General features: G+C 42.3%; 1 protein-coding gene across 1 annotated transcript in view; it reads right to left on the bottom strand.

The window, feature by feature from the left end:
- Positions 1–3948, bottom strand: part of BCAS1 (brain enriched myelin associated protein 1) — a 44984-nt gene extending 41036 nt beyond the window's left edge. Inside the window, exons 1-2 of the mRNA XM_065645685.1 lie at positions 3880–3948; positions 3687–3768 (exon numbers count right to left, since the gene is read on the bottom strand). Coding sequence (XP_065501757.1) covers positions 3687–3768; positions 3880–3948 — 151 coding nt within the window. The remainder of the gene's footprint in view (positions 1–3686; positions 3769–3879) is intronic.
- Positions 3949–23428: the final 19480 nt, after the last annotated feature.

Genomic DNA, 23428 nt, shown 5'->3' with positions numbered 1-23428 from the left:
CTCCTGTAGTACAATATGAAAAAAAAAGAACTGAAGTACTAACTTCTAATTATAGTTGGAAACTTGGGAAGGAAGTAAAAAGCAAACCCTTCCCCAACTAAAGAAAGCAGAAACTATATCCACTGGAAAATAATAGTAATAGATGCTGAACTTCTGCTTTATGTAACAGATAAAAACCAAAACAAAGGAAAACTGTCTTTAGTATAAAAAAAAGGAATACAAGCTCATCATTAAGAAAACCAATGAAATAAAAACTAGCTCATGAACCTACCAAGCTCCTTTTATCTCTAATTATCATGGAAGGAATGAAAGACCTGGAAAATATCACCAGCATGAGCTCTGCAGCATGTCTCTAGTGTCAAAACAGTTCAAACTGTTTTAGGGAAAGTCTGCTCAGACACCAGGCAAAGCAGATCCCACCACCAGAGAGGAGACACTACAGTGGTGGGCTGAACAGGAGTTTGATTCATGCCATATTCACAGCAAACTGTGAAGGGGAAAGGTTTTGAAACTGCAGGATTTGGAGGAGAATGTCACAGTTTTGACAACACTGTCCAACCTCTCAAGATGTTCCATTTCAGACTTTGTTTCCACATAGGGTTTAATTTTTTATCCAGAATCCCTACTATTGCTTGTAAATGCACAGTGATGCCCAAAAGATTTAAGAGCATCTTCACAGGTATCTCCTTCCAACTGACTTCTCTGAATTATCTGATTAAGGCTTAATTCACTGCTCAGTGACTTCACTGGCACTTAAACTGGAACCCCATGAGACAGAAAACTCAGCAACTCCCAACTGCTTGCTCCTCTCTCAATCACATTTATTTTGGAGCACTCTGAGTCTCTGTAGGCCATTGAGGTTTCCGCTATCCTCATGGCTAATACTTACGCATAGGTAACATAAAATAAGCTCCTGTGATGTCTTACATGGGCAGCCTCTCACCTCCTGTCATCTATCCTACTCACTCTTCCATAGTGCAAGTCATTTTTAGCTGTTGAATAAGGAACGACTTGAATTAGCAAGGTCTTCACCACAGATATCTCCTCCTGTAGGCCACTAGCGTGTGAACATGCCATAAAAAGAAATACTACGAGAAAGTGTTTTCTGATATTGTTGCTTTTGACAACAGGAAAAATTTCAGGTTTTCTGTTGAAACTGAACCGAGTGGGCCATTAGCTACAAAAGTGGTTTTAGTATCTTTGACTATTTTGAATACAAGCCTGTTACAAACAGATATTTTGCTCAGCAATGTAATTATAGTACCACAGCATTATCTTGTTCCCTGGTGTTCAGATCATCACGGAGACAACAGACTTTAATCGCCTTGAAGGAACCATTAGGGGCTACAAGACAACATTTGGCACTAAGAGAAATCTGGAAAAGTCAGGATCAAATCTGCCATCGTTTTACTTGCAAAGCAACATGCCATGAAGTAGCAATAAGGGCACCGCTACTATTTAAATGGCGTTACAGGAGAGGGAGGTGGGTGCGAGCAGTGTGCAATGTCTGCATCGCTGCTCGGGGCAGGAAAGGCAAGTCATGGAAAGAATCCCCAAGCCCACACATCTGTCAGCCTGTGTGAGCAGGAGCAGCAAATGTAGGGAACCAGCCACCAATCTGCTGAGCCAGATGTGAAGCAGATGGTGACAGGGCTCTCCCAAATAACGTTACTTCCTCTGGCCATATTAAGTTAACTCTCTTCATTATATTAGCAGATCTAGATTTCATAGACTCATTTATCAACTATACCATTTAATGCACAGCACATGGTCAGATCACTGGCAATCACAGAAATGCAAACTAACAAGACAAAGACCACAAACATACATCTAACACTATAAATAAAATCCTCTTGCTCCACTTGCCTTTTTGCAGCTCTTTTGTGTTCTCCAGAAGTGCTCACTTTCTGACTGTAGAATAGATTACAGTACCCATTTCTTGCATTATTTCATTTTAGAAATAGTATCAGCTACATTTTCTACAGGAATAGTATCTATTGCCAGACAATACTTGCACTTTTATTTCACAAAGACCTTGATTACATTACAGAAACCAGTGAGATTTCAGTGGTATTTAAGTAGTTAATGATTTTCACTTTATTAATGTTTAAAAAGCAGTTAAGATATGAGTAATATCAACACAGGGCAGTCCAATTTTTCAACTTGCTACTTAAACTGATTTAGTAATTACATTAATTAGGTTATCCATTTAAGTAAAACAATACCATATGCTTCATTTTATATGTTAAGAGCAAAACGTACACATATTTTCAAGGTCTTCAGACAGTGTAAATCATCTGGCTTTTATTTACTTCCCAGAACTCCTCTGGTTTACACCAGCAGAAACACACAGCTACAGGCTTTTATTTTCTAGTAGGCAACCATTTAAACTGACTTATTATAGCTAGATGGCATTAGGAAATTAGCCGTGGAACAGAAATTCTGAACTGTAATCAGTACCATCTGCATATTTCCATACCAGTCTGATTATTTTCATCTAAGCTTAGATTTTTCAACTAGATACCAAAGGCTGAGAGGATTCACTTAATAATGAATAATAAAGTAATATTTTATTTCCTTACAGAGATTGGAGAGATTTTTTTTTTTTTAAATTGTATTCTGAAACCAGAAAGAAACCCAATGTAAGGAAAACACCGGTAAAATTAACATGGCTGAACGTGTAGAGAAGTAAAACTGAAGCAACACGCTCCAGATGAGGAGTGCTGCCCAAACGCTGCCCAGGAAGGCTCCAAAGCCAACAAGAGGTGGAAGGAGAAGTTAACGAGGTGCCGAAAGGTGAGGCGAGAGACAGACATCTGGATGAGGCTAATTGCCCACGAATATGCGGAGATAACATTTCAAAACTTCTTGGAGGCAAATTTTTAGTGCTCAGGCCATATAGTTGACACCAGGGTTTGAAGGCGCCAGCTCTGCAGGGGGGCTCAGCTGCTGCCAGCACCCGGGGAGCCCGCGGTCCAACCTGCCACTGCCACCGTCACCCCAGGACTTGGTTACGGTCCTGAAACATCAGCTGCTGACGCCAGCAGCAGGGATGCCACAACGCTATTTAAAGACAACCTGTTCTCCCGGCACACAAACTGCTGTCTTATTCTGTTCTGCAAAATCATGTTTCATGATGTTCCCCGCAAACACAGAACTTCACTAACAAGCCACTGACCCTTGCATTGGTTCCGTTGCTGCATTATACTCCTTTCAAAAGCCCAGATTTGTGCTCCTTGCAGCAATGATTCCTCCAAGGCTTGTCAGAGGTACTATTTCCACCAGAGCCTAAACAGAGATGGTTTATCACAGGACATCCTGATGTTTGGGCAGCAACCTAAAAGGGACGAGTGCCAAACCACTCCTGCCCTATAACTTCACACTAACCAAAATCTTCAGTCTAATAAACCACTTTTTGTGGGCGAGATGCAGAATAAAATTCCTAGAACAATTAAACAAATAGCTTCTAGAGGAACTTGGCAATATTTTCTTATTTTACTCTTTGTTATCTTTAAACTTTCCAGCTTCTGAAAAACCACGTGTATTGATTCACAAGAGCTGAAACACGAGTTCATCTTTTAATTTGAGACCACACACCAATATTTATTGTCGCTCCAGCATAAACCTCTCTCTGCCTGTCTGGTGGCAAAAGAGGCATAAACATGCCACCCTTTCCCCATACATACCTTCACCGTTCATCACAGGAGAATGAGGCTGAACAGTTGCCACAGATCCATTTTTGATATCGTCAGGAGATTCCGATAGAGCCTGAAGTAGCAAATAACACAATTCTTAGGACAGGATACATTATGGGTTTTAAAAAGTAGTGGTAGCAATATGCAACAGCTAAGGAAGATGAGACAGGCAGCTCTTGCTTACCTGATAACTCTTTACTGTGCATGTATTGTCTTCTTCAGCTTCCTCTGGGACACTCATTGCATTCCCCATAGTTCCTGTAAGATGGAGTGGAAAAAAAAAAAAAGAAAAAAAAAAAACCAGCCCAAATCACTCTTTCTCATTAATATGAATTTACTGCCAAATTCGAATTAAGAGACAGCCAATGGTGACAGACTTTGGCAGGCAGTTCAAATTCCTAAAAAGCCCCACCTGCTCCCCCAAAGGCACCTGCCCTTGTCATCAGCCTGCACCAACCAGTCTTACTCAAACCCAGTTATGCATAAGGGCTTGCAGCTGCTTGCTAAAAATGGTACAACATAACAGACTTTTCTGGATTTCTTCATTAGGACCCAATAGGTAGTAACATGGAGTTAGCAGCGGAATAAAGTGAAAAAGACCAAAATATATGAATAATCTACAGCAGCTTTGTGGGTATTTGTATTTCGGTTTGGTTTTCATTTCGAAAAAATATGATAGAAAAGAGGCAGCATGTAAATAAATAATGCGTGTAAACTCTGAAAATCAGGCTCTGTATGTCCTGCAGTTATGTATAACAAATCCTCTGGGGAAAATTGTCACCTGTGGAAGTATTTGGCCTCCTCTAGACAACTTCACTGGTCAGCTCCGGCTCACAGATGTACCTGAGCTATGTTTCCTTGGCTAGTTCAAGCACTGCCAAGACTGTAGCTGCAACAAGTCAGAGGCAACACGAACCAGCCACCCCAGCATTCACCCGTGCTCCTGGATGTGGTTTTTGAGCATCTTGTGTTGTCACAGGTGCATACCTGAGCTAGTCAGCTTAAAATGACTTTCCTATGCTCATACCTACAGGAGTCACAGCTCTGACTACAGTTTAGGCATAATCTTGGCTACTTAATTACTATTAATTACTTGGCTAGTTAATTACTATTAGTCCGTTAGATAATTCACCGCTTAGTGAAACTGTTTTGATTTCTTTAAACTTTGTTTCAGGAGCGATGTGTTTAATTCAATTTTATCCTCTTTCCTATGTACAAGTACACGTAATGATTTTCTTTTTTCCTTTTCTTTTCCCTCTTCCCCTTTTTCCTTTCCTTTTCCTAAATCACGTCCATTAGAGTTTCAGTGGGAGAACTGGGGGCAGCTCTCCTTTCAGCCCCCAGCCCCATGAGTCTGCTTCCAGCCACTGTTTACAGAGCTCGAGCTGGTTGTGGTTTTTTGCTAACCCAAAGCTACAAACTGTTGCTTGACAGGGATGGTCCAGATCTGGTTTCTATTTTATGCTGCGTCCTAGCTGATGTGAAATCCAAGCTGGGCCTCTCCCTAGAGGTGGTTATTGTTCTCCAAGTGCCTGATGCTGCGCTGGACACCGAACGGCCCCACTGATGCTGAAACATGAACTGCAGTCGTGCGCTGCTGAGAATCCCTGTATAAAGAGTGGCTGTAGGACTCAGCCTTGATTTCAGAGTGCAGAGTTCTTTTACAGGGCTTTTATCTTCTCAGCTGATATTTCCACTATAAATCAGAACTTCTGATTTACGGTGGAAAACAGCCAATGTTTCCCCATGGATGTACAATGGCCTCTTGTCCTTGCTATGTAATTCTGTTTCCTAGCAACTTTAAGTATTATCCTATCGGAAGAGAAGAAAACAAGATTCAAATCCTGCTGCTTAATCTTCGTGGCAAATTTAGTATCTGGTTGAATCTAGAGGATTTACTTTTATTTTCCATTCACAGGGCTGCCTGTTTTATGCCAGGAGGCAACTTAAGCAAAGAATGGAATATCTGCAGGTTACGTGCTTCCTTTTTCACATGTCCTGTAAAAACAGTACATATCTGAGGGGAGTGAGAGAAGCAAATTCCTTTTTTTAAAATTTTATTTTATTTTCACAATGATTTGTAGCTTGATTCTCAATTACTCCTGTTGATGCAGCTCTACTCATGTCAAGTAAGTTATCTTTAACTGATACAGAGCAGAGATCACAGGCTCTGATCTCTGGCATATTTTACTCTAGGAGAGAATATCCATTTTCTACAATCAAGATTATAATTCTCACTGAAATAAAACACACATAGTGGTCATGTAGAAATTTTAGAGATTTTCACTCACCAGAACCCTCTCTTTCATAGAAAGCTGGATAAGACTTGGAGGCTATTTTTACTAAAAATGGGACCAACTTGCTGCATAACCCCCTCAGCATATGATCCCAAAACACCAAGCACAGTTTGCCACCATGCACGTACACATCTTCAGACTTTTTCCCTCCTTGCAACTATAAGCGATTATTGTGTTGCACTGATTTTTGCGTTGCATGAACAGTATGACAACTGTCTATTTGGCGTGCTCTGAGGCTGAGTGGCTACTGAGGAAAGGTGACGAGTCTGTGGTGGTTCGTTTGGGTACAGAGCACAGCCTCACAGTCCTGGCCCAGATCCTGTAGTAAAATCAGGAAGATCTCTCTCTATATATGTATACTCCTGCCCTATTTTACAGAAAAAATGAAAGGTCACTGCCACCTATAGACAAAACTGAGAATCAGCAGAAGTGATTATTGTATGTATGATATACATACAAAACAGCATCAAATAGGCAGAGTCTCAAGTTGCCGAGCAAGTAATTTCACAGCTATTCACTTCTGCCATCACAACTAGAAATCGCTGCTGCAGAGACTATTGCATCTGATTGCACCCACATATGGCTCTAGGTTTGCATAAACGAGCAACTCCAGCTCGGTCATTAACATGATATGGTTACGTTTTTCCCAAAGTGCTCAAGACTCTAGTTTATATGAACGAATCAATTTTTCTCTCATTTGAGACATGTTCTCTTGAAGATAAAATTATTAAATATAAAGAAGAGGAGGTTTTTGGAAAAATAAGGGGGTCCCACAAGTCTCTCATTTGGAGTCTTTTTTCATCAATGAATTTATAAAGACCACCTTTTCGAACATGGGCTGCCAAAAGCTAATCACCAAGCCCCATTTTGGCACCCAGCTAAAGTCCTTAGTCAAGGAAACGGATTTTCAAAAGCGGCTGAGGACTTTCAGTGTCCAGTGACTTGCCCGAGAACCACAAGTCCTGGGAAGCTCTCAGGATCTGGCCATGTGCTTGTGGGCAGAATCAGACACTGTCAGGCACTGAGGACCTCTGTCCAGCTGGGAACCCCACAGCCTCTCTTTGGATGCTGACTTGGTCTCTTCATTGGGTGTTTTTGGTATGTCCCGGTTATTAATCGTGGCTATTTATTAGTGGTACAGCCACCAGGCAGGACCTGTTTGTACCCTTGGTTCTACATCTGAAAAGCACAAAGCTAGTCTCTGTAGTAAGGTGTGAGTACGGAGCAAACCTCCACCAGATGTGGGAGGTGTCGCTGGCAAAATGTCTGTTTTATGAGAGGTTTTGACAACATTTACAGAGACAACGCAATTTCTGAGGACTGAGAGGGGAAAAGAGATGATCCTCATGCAAGAACTTTTTTCAAAATTAGAAGAAAACCCTTAGATGTTGAGAGGAACTGGAGTAAGCTAATTTTCATCCTTAGTCTTTCTTTCTAGATATAGCTATTTCAATTAAGTTTCAAGGATATTATCCTTGTGGGGGGCTCATTCAGACCAGCTGGAATGCAGCCTGACTGGTTTAAAAAGGAACATGAACTACCAGCCTCCAGATCAGACACAGCTCTGAAACAGTTCTTTTCCCAGATTATGCTTCGCTGCTTCTACTGTAACGCAGAAAATAATCCAAAAGAGAAGTTGTATTTTTTAGATTTTTTTTTTTTTTTTAATGTTATATGAACTCTAGTGTGCCCTGAGCATGAGCTCAAGTCTTGGTAAACTCCTCCTTTTTCTCTCACTCTCAAAAATCCTTGTTTTGGTCCTGTCAGAGTGGTAAAAGCTTTGAAAACTACAAGAAAAAACTAGAACAAAATCCACGATCTACTGTGTACTCTGACTAAAGCCAGACAAACCTGACCTTTCCAATGTATTGACCAACCCAGAATATTACAATCGCATATGTCACGGTGTCTGTTGATATAAAAAGTACACAATTAATTCCTCACTAAAACTTGCCATATGTTGTACTTAAATATCAGAAAAAATAATCAACTTTACTTAGTTCTCTTTACATCTCATTTCATTATAGATATGTCCACTCTGCAAGTGTCAGGGAAAGACTTAAGTAAACTCACTTATATTCCAGGGGCAGAGGAAAGACCTAGCATGCACTGATTCATGCAAAAGGCAGCCAGCCTTGTGGCCACAGGGCAAGAGCTCGATCCTCTTTACTCTGTTTCCCTGAAAATAAGACCTACCCTGAAAATGAGCCCTAGCATGATTTTTCAGGAGTTTTGAGGATGCTCAAAATATAAGTCCTACTCCAAAAATAAGCCCTAGTTACAGTTCATAAAAAAGTCGATTTAAATAGTGTCCAGGCAGCTATACATAAGAAAAAGTAGTACGTTTCAGAGCAAAAATTAATATAAGACCCTGTCTCATTTTCAGGGAAACAGGGTAATACGTCCCTGTCCCTCATCCTGCCTCTTGGAGAAGACGTGAACATGGGGGCATGTCAGTCAGTGTCCAGTTAGAAAGGCAGAAGCTCCTGCTCTGATTCATGTGTAGCCAAGGATAGACTCATAAAAGGATAAGATTCGAGAAAGTCTCCTTACCTTCCTTAAGTGCAGCTCTGAACTGCGCTCCTGCAGAAAGAGTTAACTCAGACGCGTGTTGGGTATGATGAAACCAGGAGAGAAACGCATCTGAGCATTGTTAGTGGCCAGAGGGGAGAAATGGACACACGATAGATAGTGGTGAAGGGGCAGGAGAAGGAAGGATCGAGATGACTCACCTCAAGCAAACAAGAAACACCCAAGAATAATTTGAATAGCAACCTGGCAGCTGGCTGTGCACCCAGGACATACGGAATTACAGTCCTTAAGGCACTAAGGGCAGTTTTTAATACAATTCTTTCAGCCACTCTGCATTGTAGCCAAACGTGAAACACAAAATGGTTCAAACATTCGCTCCCTGGGCTTTCAGGGAGGGAACAGTTCAACGATGCCACAAAGGTGAACGATTCCAACCGAGCTGGTAGAAATGCTCTGCCAGAAAGCCGATCTTTTTATTCTTCTGTCCTTTGCAGAAAAAGCCAGTGCACCAAAAGGGAAAATTTACACCAGGTACTTTAAAGCCCGAACAAAATCAGCCAAGCACTTGCAGGAGCTCCCAAGATCGTTCAGCATGAGAGCACATGCAGGACTCTACTCAAGCGTGGGACAGCAGAGGAAGAGTGAGAGCGGAACCCAAGAAAAGCCAAACCGCGGCAGCAGTAGGAGTTACCTGGGGGAGGTTGATCGGGGCACCCAGCACCCCTGGGAGCCGGAGCTGGTCAGGGCGAGGTGCTGCTCACCCAGCCCCGGTGGCTCTGCCCCTGTCCCTGCCGCTGCCTCCCGTCAGCAGCCCAGGGAGTGCTCGCAAACACTGGGTGCAAACACAGAGGGGTGGAGTAGTCCACCTTCCCATCCCTTCTTGAAATATTTTCTGTCTGGCCACCCAAACCTGTTCAAATGCACGCTTGACTTTGCGGCTTTGGGGCAGCCCGATACCGACGCTCTGTTGTTGGAAATTGCAACGTTTTGCTGAACACCTAAAAATCCTTCCAAATACAGATTTTTTTCCACAATGGCAGAAGAAAATGCAGTACATTTAACAGCATGTCTGTTTGCTGTACTCAAAGTGGCTCTTAATATCTTTCCGCAATGTGCAAACTGGCTGTTTGTATTTTACGCCTATTGTCACAGTTTACTGCTCCCTTATGCGAGTCACTAAGCCCACGCTCAGACTTGGGGTGTCTGGAGCAGGAAAAGGCTTTTTGTTCTGAGTTTTCACAACACCTCTGCCAATAAAACTTGGTTTCAGGTATTGGAGTTCCCACAGGCTGTCATAATACCAACAAAAAATTCCTTATTTTATAGTTTGAGAAAGCGATGGCAAAGAGTGGTGAAAGGCTCACACGGGGCGATACCATAAACCAGTTTGGGGACTGGCTGGAGCTCCTGGTGCGGGAGAGCCCAGGCTCCCCAGCACAGCGGGTGACAGCAGCAGTGCTGCTCATACTGTCACCATGTGGCGATACTAAAAGCACAATGTCAACTTCTCCTTAATTATTAATGAAATATCCCGAGGCCAGCGGTTCCCGAAGTTCTCTTTAGGCTTCCTTTCATCCAGGCCTGGTGCACATAGATCACTCGACTGTCAGCTTCAGGTGTTCTAATATATTAATCAGCTCATTTCAAGTAGTGCATTGTCTGCACAGAGTGTGTCTCAAGATTCAAATAAACTGGAATACCATTGCAACCCCTGCGATCTTCTTCCCTATTGACTTGCTTATATCATCCAAATGGCATGTTTATTTCTGTGTTGCCTTGTGGTTTTGAATATAACTCTTTTATTAGACATGACAAAGAAATAGATTTGTAGCAAGGGTGATGTGCTGGCTGTGAATGGTGTCAGATGCTTCAGAGCTGCTCATTACCAACACCAGCTCAGCAGCGCATGGGAGGGTGAGTGGGCATTCCAGCTCCTCCAGTTCTTCAAGCATCGGGTCAAGCATCTTTATCATTTTGCCCTTAATTTATTACCTTAGATAATGCAAATCCATGCCTACAAGCTCAGACGATACCCTGCAAGTTCAGTCTCATAATCCTGTCCAGAGAAATAATATGATTTTGGGAATGGTCTCTGGATGGCACATGCGGTGGTGACAACAAAACTTATCTGTGTTCTAAGGTACAAAATACCAACCTGACTGTGAAACCAGTCACCCATTCAGTGATTCCGGAACAGTTTTCATTCACTTTAAAAAAAAAAAAAGTTCTTTCTCCTTGGTCTTAAATATGATCATGTAGTAATTTTGAAAGGCAAGATGTGAATATTTAATTCCAGAAATACTTCATTTCCTTTAGAAAATGTTGTTAAGATTCAGTATATGTTTGCACTATATTTTGTTTTCCATGGATCTATTTGCTCCTAAAGAGTCATCAAATTCAGCCTTAAAAACTTAATGTGCATCATGAAAAAAAAAAATTTGGATTATCGTAAACTTCACCTTATGGCATGTACTGTGAATATAAGAATAAAAATACTTTTCCTCAAAAAAGTCTGTTCTTAGAATTGAGCCCAAACAGATGGTAGTATTGCTGAAGGATGTTTGTACACTTTCCCTTATTTTCCACAGAATTGTGTTTGCCATTATTCATCTAGCCATTTTTTCCCCTTCATGACTTGAATTGGGCAGGAATAATTTAGATCCTTTTAAAAGAAAAGGTCACTGCCCAGCTTTGGGCATTTAACGTAAGTGCTGAAGCGAGGGGACGAATCTCGTTCGGATGCTGCAGAGGCTGTGCTGTGAACCTGTGTTAACCTGGACAAACAGAGGTTGTCGTGACACCCTCTGAAGCACCTTTCTCTCAAGTCCGATCCCTGAATTTTGGCAACTGAGTTGGATACCTGCAGCCAAGCAATGTGAATACTCTCAGTGTCCCCATGTGTCTTTCCACAGGACCAAGGCCACTTGTGTTGAGATCAAAGCCGTTTCTCCCTCCCCTCCTCCTCGTAGCTCATCCTTCTCTGACCTGGTTTGGCAGCGCTTGAACAACAGAAGGAACTACAGCAAATATCAGAGGAAATATCTTTCTGCTGTGACTCCTCCAACATCAGTGCAATTATCCTGAGAGCTAATTCGATGTGCAGTCATTGAGATGCTCTTTTGATTACCCTGGTGTAACCTTATTAAATTAGAGAGATCAGAGCAGGGTTTATAACAATTTAATTTTTCCCAGTTATGTGATCCTAATGGCCAATTATCCATCCGTTCTTTGAGGCATATTTCAGCTCCGGTTTTATTATTCTTTTACAGCTATTTCAAAGACATCCCCTGTATTCATCAAGGACAGACCAGAGGTGCACACAACGAGTTTTATTTGCCTTGTGCTTGGGAATTATTTAGCTGGGTGGCAGTGGAGGGAGGACACGGGGCACAGAGGAGGATCCTCCCCAAAGCAGAGGAAACTCTGTGCTTCTTTCATGATTCGGTGATCAAAATGCATTTTTTTTCTATCCAAAATCTGTAATGAAACTCTCACCAAAAAAAATCTTTCTCCCCTGCAGGAAATGCTCAGCTTGTGCATCTGACAGCTGCGTAAAACCTCCTGTTAATTAATGGCACGGAGCTCCCAACAATTATATATGATTAGCCAGCTTCTTTTATTACTATCCAAAATGAGAGCCAACACCATTCAAATATTGACAGTTGAAGATTAGGTTAATATTGGTCTATATTTGCATCTCCTTTTGCTAGATGAAGTCTTGAAAGGGGCTGACGTTAATTTAAGGTGAGGACTTCCATCTGGCTGTCAAGGTTTATTTAGCAGAACAGGAGGGCTGAGCAGCAATACACCATTAGCAACACTAGAGAGAGCTGAGAGAAGGAACCTGCAGGAGAACAGCTGAGGGGAAAAAAAAAAGGCACAAATCCAGTCAAATTCTGACAGTTTCAGGCGAAATACAAACAAAGCTTTGACTCAGCCTTTCCCATTTCAGTCCCAGGAGGATGGATGAAGTGAGTCATGGACTTCCTTCTGCTCTCTGATGAGGGAGGACCAGCCCAAAATTTGCATTGCTTAATTTACTGCAGGTCCCAAGCGGGGAGAGCCGTGGGAGCCACCTAAATCCCAGAGCCAGCCCCTGGCAGGACCCGCCTGTCCCCTGTGCCCGGGCAGGTTTGGACTGACCGCCCAGGGGGTGACACACCGGCCTCCGAGGTCTGCAGGGTTTGTCCTGAGCTGAGTAACAGCCATAAACAGGGACGAATTGTGAAATAAAAGATGCTCATTTATGCTGAAAAATTCCAAGTTCGTTGAGTTTGGTTTCATTCCTATCCAAGAAGACCTTGGAAAGGGTAAATTGGCTACATTTCTGCCTTCTTTGGTCAGAGAAACGGGCTGATGTACAAGGAATCCAGAAGGGCTGCAAATCCGAAACAGGTGATTTGGTTCTAGGCAGCCCTGGAAGGAAGCAGACACTAAAGTAAAGGGAGTTGGTGACATCGAATCGTTTCTCATGGAAACTCAATAAATCTCTCAGGAGGTACATGGGCATCTCCCTTTCTACCATTCTGTGGTTTCAGCTTAATCTGAACATCCAAACCACTTTTAATGTCATCTGAACATCCCAGTGGGAATTTTCCTTGTGAAAAGGTTGGCCAAACGAGCCAATCGGACGCATCACATCAGCAACACAAACATCCCCATCTTTTGGAGAGCAGGTGCTGTTCAGAAGCAGACAAAGAAAAGCACATCTGAACTCACGTGCCTCCAAAGCTGCAACGCCTGACTTAGAGTTACAGGGAAAACTGTTTCTGCTTAAGTTTTAAGCTTTATTGGATCTGGCTTTCTTACAGTTAGTGATTCCTAGTGATTACCGAAGAGTTATGTTTTCAGCAAGTAGGTTTTCCCCACTGTCTCTTATGGAGTCCACATTAATTGTGGAATCTGTCTTGTATTTAGCCAATGCAGTCTGAATGGGTAATGAAAAGGAGAGAATAATTGCTTCAGCGCAGGGAGCTCCAGGGAAGCGGAATCACCAGTAATTATTACCATGTTCCCCATACTTCTCAGCGGGGACCACGAGCTGTAGCCTGAGTTACTGTGGTCTCGCTCTGAAATAACTCCCCCAATCCCCATGGAGTCCGTCCAGATTCATGCTAATGGGAAAGCAGAATTTGGCTCACGCACTTCGGCTGAAACACCGTGCTGAATGAGAAACATTCGCTCGTGCTGCTTACCAGAAAGAGCCCAAACATGATTTTTTTTCCAACTCTGTATTGCAACCTCTAGTTTCTCCAGACGCTGACTGTGGTTCACAGTGTTGATGTAGGAAGAGAACTGGTAATTTGTTATTGTCTCCTTTCCCTCGTCACCATTTGTTTAAAGAGGGAGAATCACAAAATATATACCAGCTATTTCTTCATGTGGGAGCTTCTAGAGCAGATAAAGGTTACTGTGTCAGGACTGAAACAGAGACTTATTGTACACATAGTGCCTTAGTGAGTGGGACGGGCATTTGAACCACAATTATTCTCCTGCATGAGCATTTTATGTTTCCATCAAATATGCACTGATGATGACAATACTATGTTAAATATTTCACTTCATTAATACAGCTTCTGCAAAGGCTGGGTCATGACTTTCACTGGCTGTCACAGCTTTGATGCCTGCTAGCTGTACTTTCCCCCCATCAGTCTATCACCCTTCCCCAGCCTGAAATAGAAAATGTGAGGGACTTGGCTTACTAAAAAGAAAAAGTAGAGGAAAAAACAGCTTATAGTAGACCATGTATTTCATTCTTCATTTTAGTGAGAAACTAACCCGGTCACAATCAGCATGAACCTGCAGCAGCATTAGCAGTAAGAGAAGTAATTATCTTTGGATCATGTCTACGATGCTTTTCTGTCCTGAGCAGGAGACAGGCGAGAGGTTAAGCTTGTCCCTGGCTGAGCTGGGGATAAGTGCTGGCTTTAGGCAGAGGTCACATCTCCACCGCCAGGTTTTGGATCGGCAGATGCCTGGTGCTGATGGCCACACAGGTGAGGTGTTGTCAGCAGTCCTGCCCTCTGTCCTGGTGCTGATTTTAAACCTGCGTTTCACCACCAGCTGCCCTCATGGCTTTGGGCTGAGGAAAATGTCCAAATTTTCTTTTCTTTTCCTGTCTTTGGATTTTTCCCAAGAAAACAATATTGCTTGGCCTCCTAGGCACCTTGTTTTGATGCTTCACGCTCACAGAGTATGATCTGGGAAAACTCTGTGGACAACTCTGGTTGTGAATTCCTGCAGCTGCCGCGGTGTGCGGAGTCAACACTCCTCTTCAGTACATGGATAGCCCTCAACTTTAGGACACTGAAGGTATAAAAGCTTTAAATTGTCAAGGAAAAGCTAATTTCAGTAAATTGCTGTGAAGTATGAGAGTATTATATAGTTTTATTGCTACCACTGGAGATGAGCTTCTGCTGAAATATCAGATATGACCTCTGCTGGCTCCTGCACTGCCCCTTTCCCTTTCCGAAACATCATCTCAGCACTTCAGCTAAACTCCCTGACCCCGCCAAATTACTCAGCAAGTTCTTGATTGTTACAAGCTCAAGCTTTATTTCAGGATAACTCCCAGATTTAAACAGAACGGGCCTGTCCTTCAGCGCAGCTCCACGGACATCGGTGACATTACACCCGCAGATCAGCTCAGCAGCCGGGCTCTTTGGAACTAACTCGTTATACAGATGCATGACCAAAATGAGATTCCCTTGGATTTCGGATTATTAACGTCCTAAACGTCAAGATTTTCTCTCATTACAGGTCTCTAGCCAATATTATCCAAATTCCTATAGTGTCACAAGGTCTTGCATGTCTCTACAAATCAACATGGAGGAAACACCGTAAAACAGTCCAGGTGATAGCTGAATGAGTAATGCTCACAAAAGTAAGCAAATTATAGATCAGATAAGCAAAGCCTGGAAGCAAATGTGGGTTGGGTGAAAGCACCGATCGGTCTTGTTAGTACAGGGTGATTGCACTTTGCCTTTGGGAACGGTGCCAAAGGGAATGCCTTCTGGGTGGAAAAGCATGTCTCCTGCCTAGCTTCGGTGCTGCCTCGGGTCGAGACTACGCAGTGAACTCCTCCGCTAGTTTAATCCTCCAGCGGGGAGGTGCAATGTGAGCAGCACAGATCTGGGCACAGCTGATTGTGAGAAATGTGAGTTAGCCACACCTCCTGCGGCAATAAACACGAACCGAAACCTGGAAATGAATGGTCGAAATGTCTTGAGCAGCAACACCACGTACAATGAATTGGTCCATGTGAGCTCAAGACAGGACATTCTCCTACCTTCCCACGAACCGCAATGCATATCTTGCTGCAGCGAGGCGCTCACATTGATAATTAGGGCTAAGGAAAGATATAACTGCATGGAAGCAACTGTACTTAAAACCCCCCACAACAGCACAGAGTGGATTGTTGCCAGAGAACTTCAGCTCAATAGGAGCTACCAAGGTAGACGTTGTGAGATGGTGTGGTCAAAAGACAGTGACCCCGAATTTACAAGGGTCGATTCCTCTCTCATTTCTTGCCCGCACCGTCACACAACTTTCGCTGAGGCTGCTCCCAGACGGGGCTGTTTGCAGAGCTGGGAGTTGGTGTGTGCTGGCACCCAGCCCTGCCTCTGGCGGTGACCGAACTGGGTGGCACCGTGCTGTGTCCTCACACAGACCGGAGGTCCCTTGGTGGCTCCCAGGGAGCCTCAACGTGTGTGTTCCCTCCATACACAGGGAATATGTGTGTCTGGATGTGGCCCTGGCAGCCGTCCTGCACAACATGCTCCCTCAGGAGACCCAAAACCCTTCCAAAAGATTCCTGGTATTTTGCCCATTTTACGATATGAAGTAGGCAGTCCAGCTTGAAATTATCCAGTTAAGAAGATTTCCTTACATATCTCAAAAGTATGAAATACAGAGTGCAAACATGTGACTCATCTACCAATTTCTTTTTCCCCAACCTGCCTTCTGTAGGAATAGCTTAAGGGCAAGACATGTAAGAGATTTTGTTGACAACTGTCTCTTATTGCTTCTAATAAAGACTCAAGAATACGTCTTCTCACTCCATGGTTCGTTTTAATCCAATCCTCCTCTGATAACCATGAATCACCCAACTTTTCCTCCAGTACTTCAACCTGAGTTCTTTTAATATTTCTCTTTCTCTCAAACTCTAGTTAATTTAAAGAATTCTTCCTGGACCTTTCTCTGCTTTGCCAATTTGGAAATTATAAACATAGACTAAATGCATAAATGTCATCTTCATTGCAAAGAGATCACAAGGTTAACTTGTTTTCATGAATACAGCTTGATATACATTTAAAAGTCTTCTATATACTTACATTAGAAATGAAATGATGAAGTTGCTCTTTGCTGCTTGTGCCTATTGGTATTGATTGTATGCTACTTTTGTTCTTCCGCATAAGTCTTTACATCGAATCGTGTTTTTTGTTTTGTCTTGTTGGGGTTTTTTTGGTTATTGTTAGGTCTGTTTTGGGTGGGGTTTTTTGTTTGTTTGTTGGTTTGTTTGTTTTATGGTGTGAACTATTTATCCTCTAAACCGCTTCTTGATAGGCTCTTTACAGCAGTGCACGAAATGGTGCCTGCTCTCCACATATTTGTTTTCTTGCTGATTCAATAAAACAAAAGTTTACCTTCAACAAGGTGAGCCATCATCAGGTGAGTCAGGGCTAGTGAGAAATCACGTGAATTAAACACAACTAACACTAAAACCAGGCTTTCTATAGCTCTGTTGTTCTTTGTGCACAGAGGTTCTCTAGTTTTTGAATTCTGAGTATTTACAAGCTCGGACGGCTCTCTAAAAGAGAGCTAAGCTTTCACCTAGGATTTCTGCTGAGAAATAGGCAAGAAAAAATTAATTCTTCACTAACTAATATCTCTTCCACTACAGAGACTTAAGCATCTTCCTGTTAGTAAGCTTCTCCAGCTGTTAGTAAGCATATCTACTTAGGGAAGTTGATAACCTTTGACATCTCTTTTCACAACTGTAAGAGGGCTGTTACCTGCTTTGCACCATTTATGCCTCTCTGCTCAATTCTTCTATGGCCTTTAGTCACACATTAAGATTGAACAGGGTAGGAAACAATGTGGGCTGGAGTTTATAAGGCAGAAAGTGCAGGGGAATGTAAATCCAGAACCGCGGTTGGGAGGAACTACAACACTAAAAATTGTAACTTCTCCAAGCAGCATATTTGAAAGACTAGACTTTTTTTTTTTTTAACAAAGAATAAGAGCACAGGTCAGGCTGCGGCTGCTACTGACAAAATTCGTTCATGTATAGTGGCTAATTTGCCCCATAAATTTTATTTGGAAACTATAATCAGATCATTGAACTACCAATACTACTTTTGTAGTGGTGTAGGGTTTTCGTATTTTGTTTGTTTGTTTGTTTGTTTCAATTATAAGTTAGAGGGATGATGGCAACTATAATGCATGAGACAGCAAAAAAATTATATAAAACCCCACAACTTCCATACCATTCTGAAACATAAAAATGGGGTTGAATTAACCCTGCTGGACACATTTTCCCCATTCGGACAGCAAAAGCCGGGAGAGGCGTCCCAGAGCCCAGGGACATTGCTGCCTGTGTCGGGCAGCCTGACAGCAGATGGCAGCCTTAAATCGTGCAGAACGAGGCGTCCCGCACTCTGTGCAGTATGTGCACTATTTTAGACCAAGAGGCAGCAAGGAAACAGTCCCTGGGATTCCAAAGGCAGCGTCCACTGGAGAGGGTTTGGCGTCTGCCACCTGCTTTGGAGCTGAACCCGGGTGCTGCGTGACCCCCCTGACCTTCCTAAAGAGGTAAAACCACCCCCGGGTGCTGATGCTTTGGGTTGCAGCTGCTCATTTCTGCATCTGAGTGGTTCCACCTGCTCAGCGCTATTGTGAATGGTCAGAGATGCTCCCGCTAAGATAAAATGCCTTCAGAGAGCAATGTCTTCCATTGAGGGTGTTAGACTAAAAGACGGGAATGCCTTTTTCTTTCTCTGCATAGTTCTGTCACACATTCACAGGTGACTTGGCAACATCTAACACTTAACAACGAGCGCTGCAGTTCAGTGAGTGAAAAAATTACTCAGGGATGACTACAAATGAAAATATTTCTCCAAAAAGTGAAAAAGAAACCCTCAAATGAGCTAGATCATCTGGAAAACTTTATTTGATCAGAAAGTATGTGTTACATAACCCCCTCTAATTTGTTTAAAAAAACAGATGTTAAGGATTTACAAAGTGAAAACAAAACTTCTGAATTTATTGGAACATTTTTCCCTACTTTTTTTTCTTGCCAAAATTGTTCACAGGATTTAAGTAGTTTCACCCATATCTAACAACAATTTCCCTCTCACCTTATTTTCCAATGTAAGAATTACTTGCTGAAAATAGTTCATCTTAATCCTTACTAAACACAGGATGATTTTGGCTAGACTCTCACACTCAATACACTTTTGCGTGTGTAACCTTACCTGAATCACTTTGTATTCACCTCTTTACAAACTGGCTGAGTCCACACGCTGCAGCACAAGACCAGAACGTTTGAGCCAGACAAGAGGTCATTCTCTATTATATCTCCTTTGTGATGACAGATGTGTAACTCTCGCACTTGTTCGTACTTACAGAAAGAATGCCCCTGGTCAATGGGAGCCTGTTGTCTGGCAATGTGGCTGCTACTGCTAATTTTGGAAATGGATTTGGGAAAACACGTGCCTGGCTAGTTACAAGTGAACGATGTGGGCAGCTGGAAGGAGCGTGGTCTCTCGGAATTACAAATGAGGATTCTCGGGGGCAAAACGCTCACTTGAGCTGCACGCTGGCATTTCTCTGTTGCTCTGAAAGCTGGTGCGAGCTGCGGGCAGGTGATTGACAGGAAGGAGCTGATCAGAGGAGTACGTTCAACAGCATAAGAAAGAGTGATTTGTGAAAGGCGATGTTAAGGAAGCAATATCTGGGGAAAGAATGGAAATTTGGCAATCAGCATTTCTCATTGATGTTGTCTGCTGCAACAGTGACTCATCGGGGAGCGCCTGGAACGCTGTGTCTGGTTTGCATTTCACTTTCCCCATCAATCTCATTAGTAAGGTCAGGTACACATGTCACCGGGTGAGCCACCACAGCTAGCATTTCTTATGGACTTGGGTTTTTTTGGATTTAATCATTAAAGCAATACTTTGGATATACATAGGTGTGTCATCATTTCGCTCCTTTATATCCCTGATAAGCTGTAGAGTTTATCAGCTTGGTAAATGCTGTGCCTTCTGCCACACCTTTCTCCTTCATGACTTCACGCCTGGCACTTTTAGGATTGGCATCTCCTTTTTTTTCAAATGCTGATGTGTTGGTGAACACAGTGACTATTACAAATGGCAAAGGTTGAACCATAGCACGTGCGAAGCTAAGATTTCAGAAACCTTCGAAGGAGATTGGCTGCCACATGAAAAAAAAAAATATCCAGGGTAACAATGGCTAATGCCAGTGTGCTTTTGAAATAGTCTTAAATTAAACATTGTAGGGTTTAAGACAATCTCTTACTAGAGATTAAGAGCGCTTTAATACAGAACAATGTGTTTGGTACCTAGATAAAACCATCTTTCTCGTGCCTTGCTTTGAAGGTCTTGGAGCACTCCTGGAGGCAGCGGGATCATTGATTGACCAAAGGTCTCACGTGGAATAGGAATTCCAATGATTCAATAGTCTGATTGTTCAATAATTTAGATGGCACCTAGGTAACTATAGTAAAGAAGAACATTCCTAGCAACAAGCCTTTTTCTTTAATATTATTTCCACCAAATGAGAGTATTGTATCCACCAAAAAGTTCCATCGTTTCAGCAAGTTTCAATTGTGTCCATTATTTTCTCTCAATCCAGGTTCAAGTTCCCAGAGGACATTACAGTCAGTACAATCTGAGCATGTGGACTTCTGGTCTTCTCAACTCATCCTGCAGGTATGACTTTGGAAGTTTGCCTTTCCAAACCTGTTTGGTCTGGTTCGTAGCTGTCCACCGTGTTTATCTTTGCACAATTGTTTTGCAGTCAGTTTATGAATTCTGGACTAGAAAGAACTCAGTGCCTCAAGAGAAGTCCTGTTAAAACCACCAAATTTTTTCCAAGCCAGTACAACTTGCATAATTTCCCCAACAGAAACCAGCTTTCAGCCATACGCTGTCCTTGACACCAAGCTAAAGGCCAACTGAAATGTCAAACCTGGGATTACTTGAAACAGAGATTTGGACTGTCCGGGAATTTGGCAGAGTTTACCTTGCCATGGGGTTTTTACTCATTTGGCAACGGATATGGGGTAGTCTGAAAATGAGTTTGCTTAATCTGTCCTCAAACCTGAGTGTCAGCAAGGGACTGACATTCAGAACATAATTTACACAACTATAAAATTTCTGTGTCCCACAACTACAAGCCTTGCCCTTTCCTCACTGACCGCAGGTGTCATGAGGTGATCAGTCTCATTTTTAAGTTTCTGAACATTTCTGTGACTCTAAATGGGGTACTCTCATGCAGTCTCATGCCTTGTAACTCTTCACAGGTACTTCCAGCCACCTCCTCCCTCCTGCAAGGGAATTTTCTATCCGCTCTCCTTTGCTGTCACCCAAGGACAAACTTGGCCCATTAACTGCACACGTATGTGTATGTTTGTACAGCTCAAATTGGAAATGACATTTCTACTATTTGATTGCCAACCCTGAAAAAGACTCATCTTTTTAAGCACTCTGGTTTTTCTTCACGCCGCTAAAATGCACGCTGTTTCCCTTGTGTTATTAAAATAGACAAACTGTGGTAACTGTGGTGACTGAACAGAGAGTTTGGCTGCAAAAGAGCTGTTCTTATGACATACTCATGGTCAGGATAGTTTTTTAGCATCTGTATTAGAACCATAAGTCATAGCTGTGAAAATAATACGTAGACATCAACTGGTCAAGGATATACACATACATCCTTAAAGAAAATTAGGTAGCCCCCACAGCATGTTATCATTTTAATGGCCTTTTAAATAATGAAATACAACCAAAATCCAGGAGAAGCTAAGACTTTTCCTTGAGACTTGGCTAATTAAGAATAACTTGAACATTTCTTTAACTGGCTATCAAATTTCTCTCTTTAGCATAGACTAGACAGGACACAAATGCGCCAGCTGTTAGGATCAACTCATTGGGCAGCCATAGTATTTCTTATTCTAGCTTTATTCTTTTTTCTCCTTTTGAACAAAAAGTCCAATTTAGGCACGAGAAACTTTCTGAAGATGCATCTACTTTCCTGTCTTGTCCAGCCACGGCCCCACTGTGTGTAAGTCGTGACATGACTCAGGTTGTCTCTCTACCCACATGACTGGCTGTGTGGTCTCAACAAGTCGCATTCTAAAGTTAGCTTCTTTTCGGATCAAGTTTTTCTGTCGTTAAATTTGTTCCCTGGGGTCATAGAGTCCACGCTGACATTTTCAGGTGGGGTTAATGATTTAATGTGACTCATATGTCAGTGCTAACTCATTCAGGTCTCACAACAAACCCAACCAATGACTCAGGAAGCCTTTTTATCATTGTATTTAGATGATGTGTGCTTACAGTGCCCAAGATTTTTAAAAGAAAGAGAAGTAATATGTATTTGCGAGATTTTTTGTCCCTACTATCTCTTTTCAACTTCGTCAAGTGATTAGATAGCCCTTATCAGAAGTAGACCACATCTCCCAGAAAACACCAGGTTATGGCCTCCCTGCTACTGATAATGGGATGGGTTTAAAGAGGACATAGTGGTTAATGGTTTTGCAGTTAGCATGTGACTCCAGCCAGAGGGGACACACAAGTAAGAAGAGAAAGCAGATCTGCGTATCATGTGGCACCGTCAGGGCTGCTGAGTGCAAAAGACAGAATCGTTTCAAGCCTCAGCTAAACATGTTCAAACCCAACAGAAAGGAACCCACCAATTTTAGTAACCTTTGGAAACCACCTTTAATGTGCATGAAGATAAATAAGAACATTATAGAAATACTATTGTGTTTTGCAGGTGATGGCATGCACAACCTTGGCACTCAGACTCGTGCTCAAAGAGAAGAATGGCCCCCAGCTTAGATGTATGTGTGCATCCCAGGTCCATGCCAGGATGAGACCTTTGCACAACTCTTTTCACCCTGCTCCTGATTTCCCTGGGGTATGGCACAAAAAGGAGCCAAAGGATATTCCAGGTAAATAGTCACCACCTGCCCTGCAGCTGAGATATAGCCAACAAAAACGACTAGTTCCACTGGAGAAGCATTTATTCAGTAGGATATCTTAAAGTACATTCCTTTCTTTATTTCTGAAAATGAGCTATAATAGTTTTTTCTGTGTGTAACCAAAGGCTATTGAATGCTGCAACTCAACACTGAAAGCTTTCTTAGCAGCCTTTTTTTTAACAACTACAAACAAGAACTTGGTTATGAAGCATTGAACTGAATTAATTTTCAAAATGGCACTGAGCAGGGATGATGGTACATATAATGGCCACATGTCACTGTCCCTGTTGATTTGGCAGAGGCAGAGGCAGTATAAATAGAGGCTGGGTTTTTGGACAAAAGTAAAGAATGAGCTTGAAACATTGAGTCGTAATTGACCCCATATTGGAAAGGCATGGGCACAGCGCTGGGCTGCTCATAAATGGGACATCTTTAGCACATATTAGTAATAGCTTAAATATCATGTTATATAAGTCTTTGTCATGCTGGGGAGAGATAGACACTTCTTATTTTTAAGAAAAATTTTGGTTGGCAATTCTAAGATCGTCTTTACTATATTTTTGGATCTTGCAACTTCAGAAGAGTGATCTTGATATTTATCTTACTCCGGATTTTTAAGAGTTATAAATAACTGGTAGGAAGTACCACACATACCATTAGTTTGTATAATATTTAAAAGA

Source organism: Caloenas nicobarica, chromosome 15, assembly GCF_036013445.1.
Source record: "Caloenas nicobarica isolate bCalNic1 chromosome 15, bCalNic1.hap1, whole genome shotgun sequence".
NCBI lineage: Eukaryota > Metazoa > Chordata > Aves > Columbiformes > Columbidae > Caloenas > Caloenas nicobarica.
This window is presented reverse-complemented; position numbering and strand designations above follow the sequence as displayed.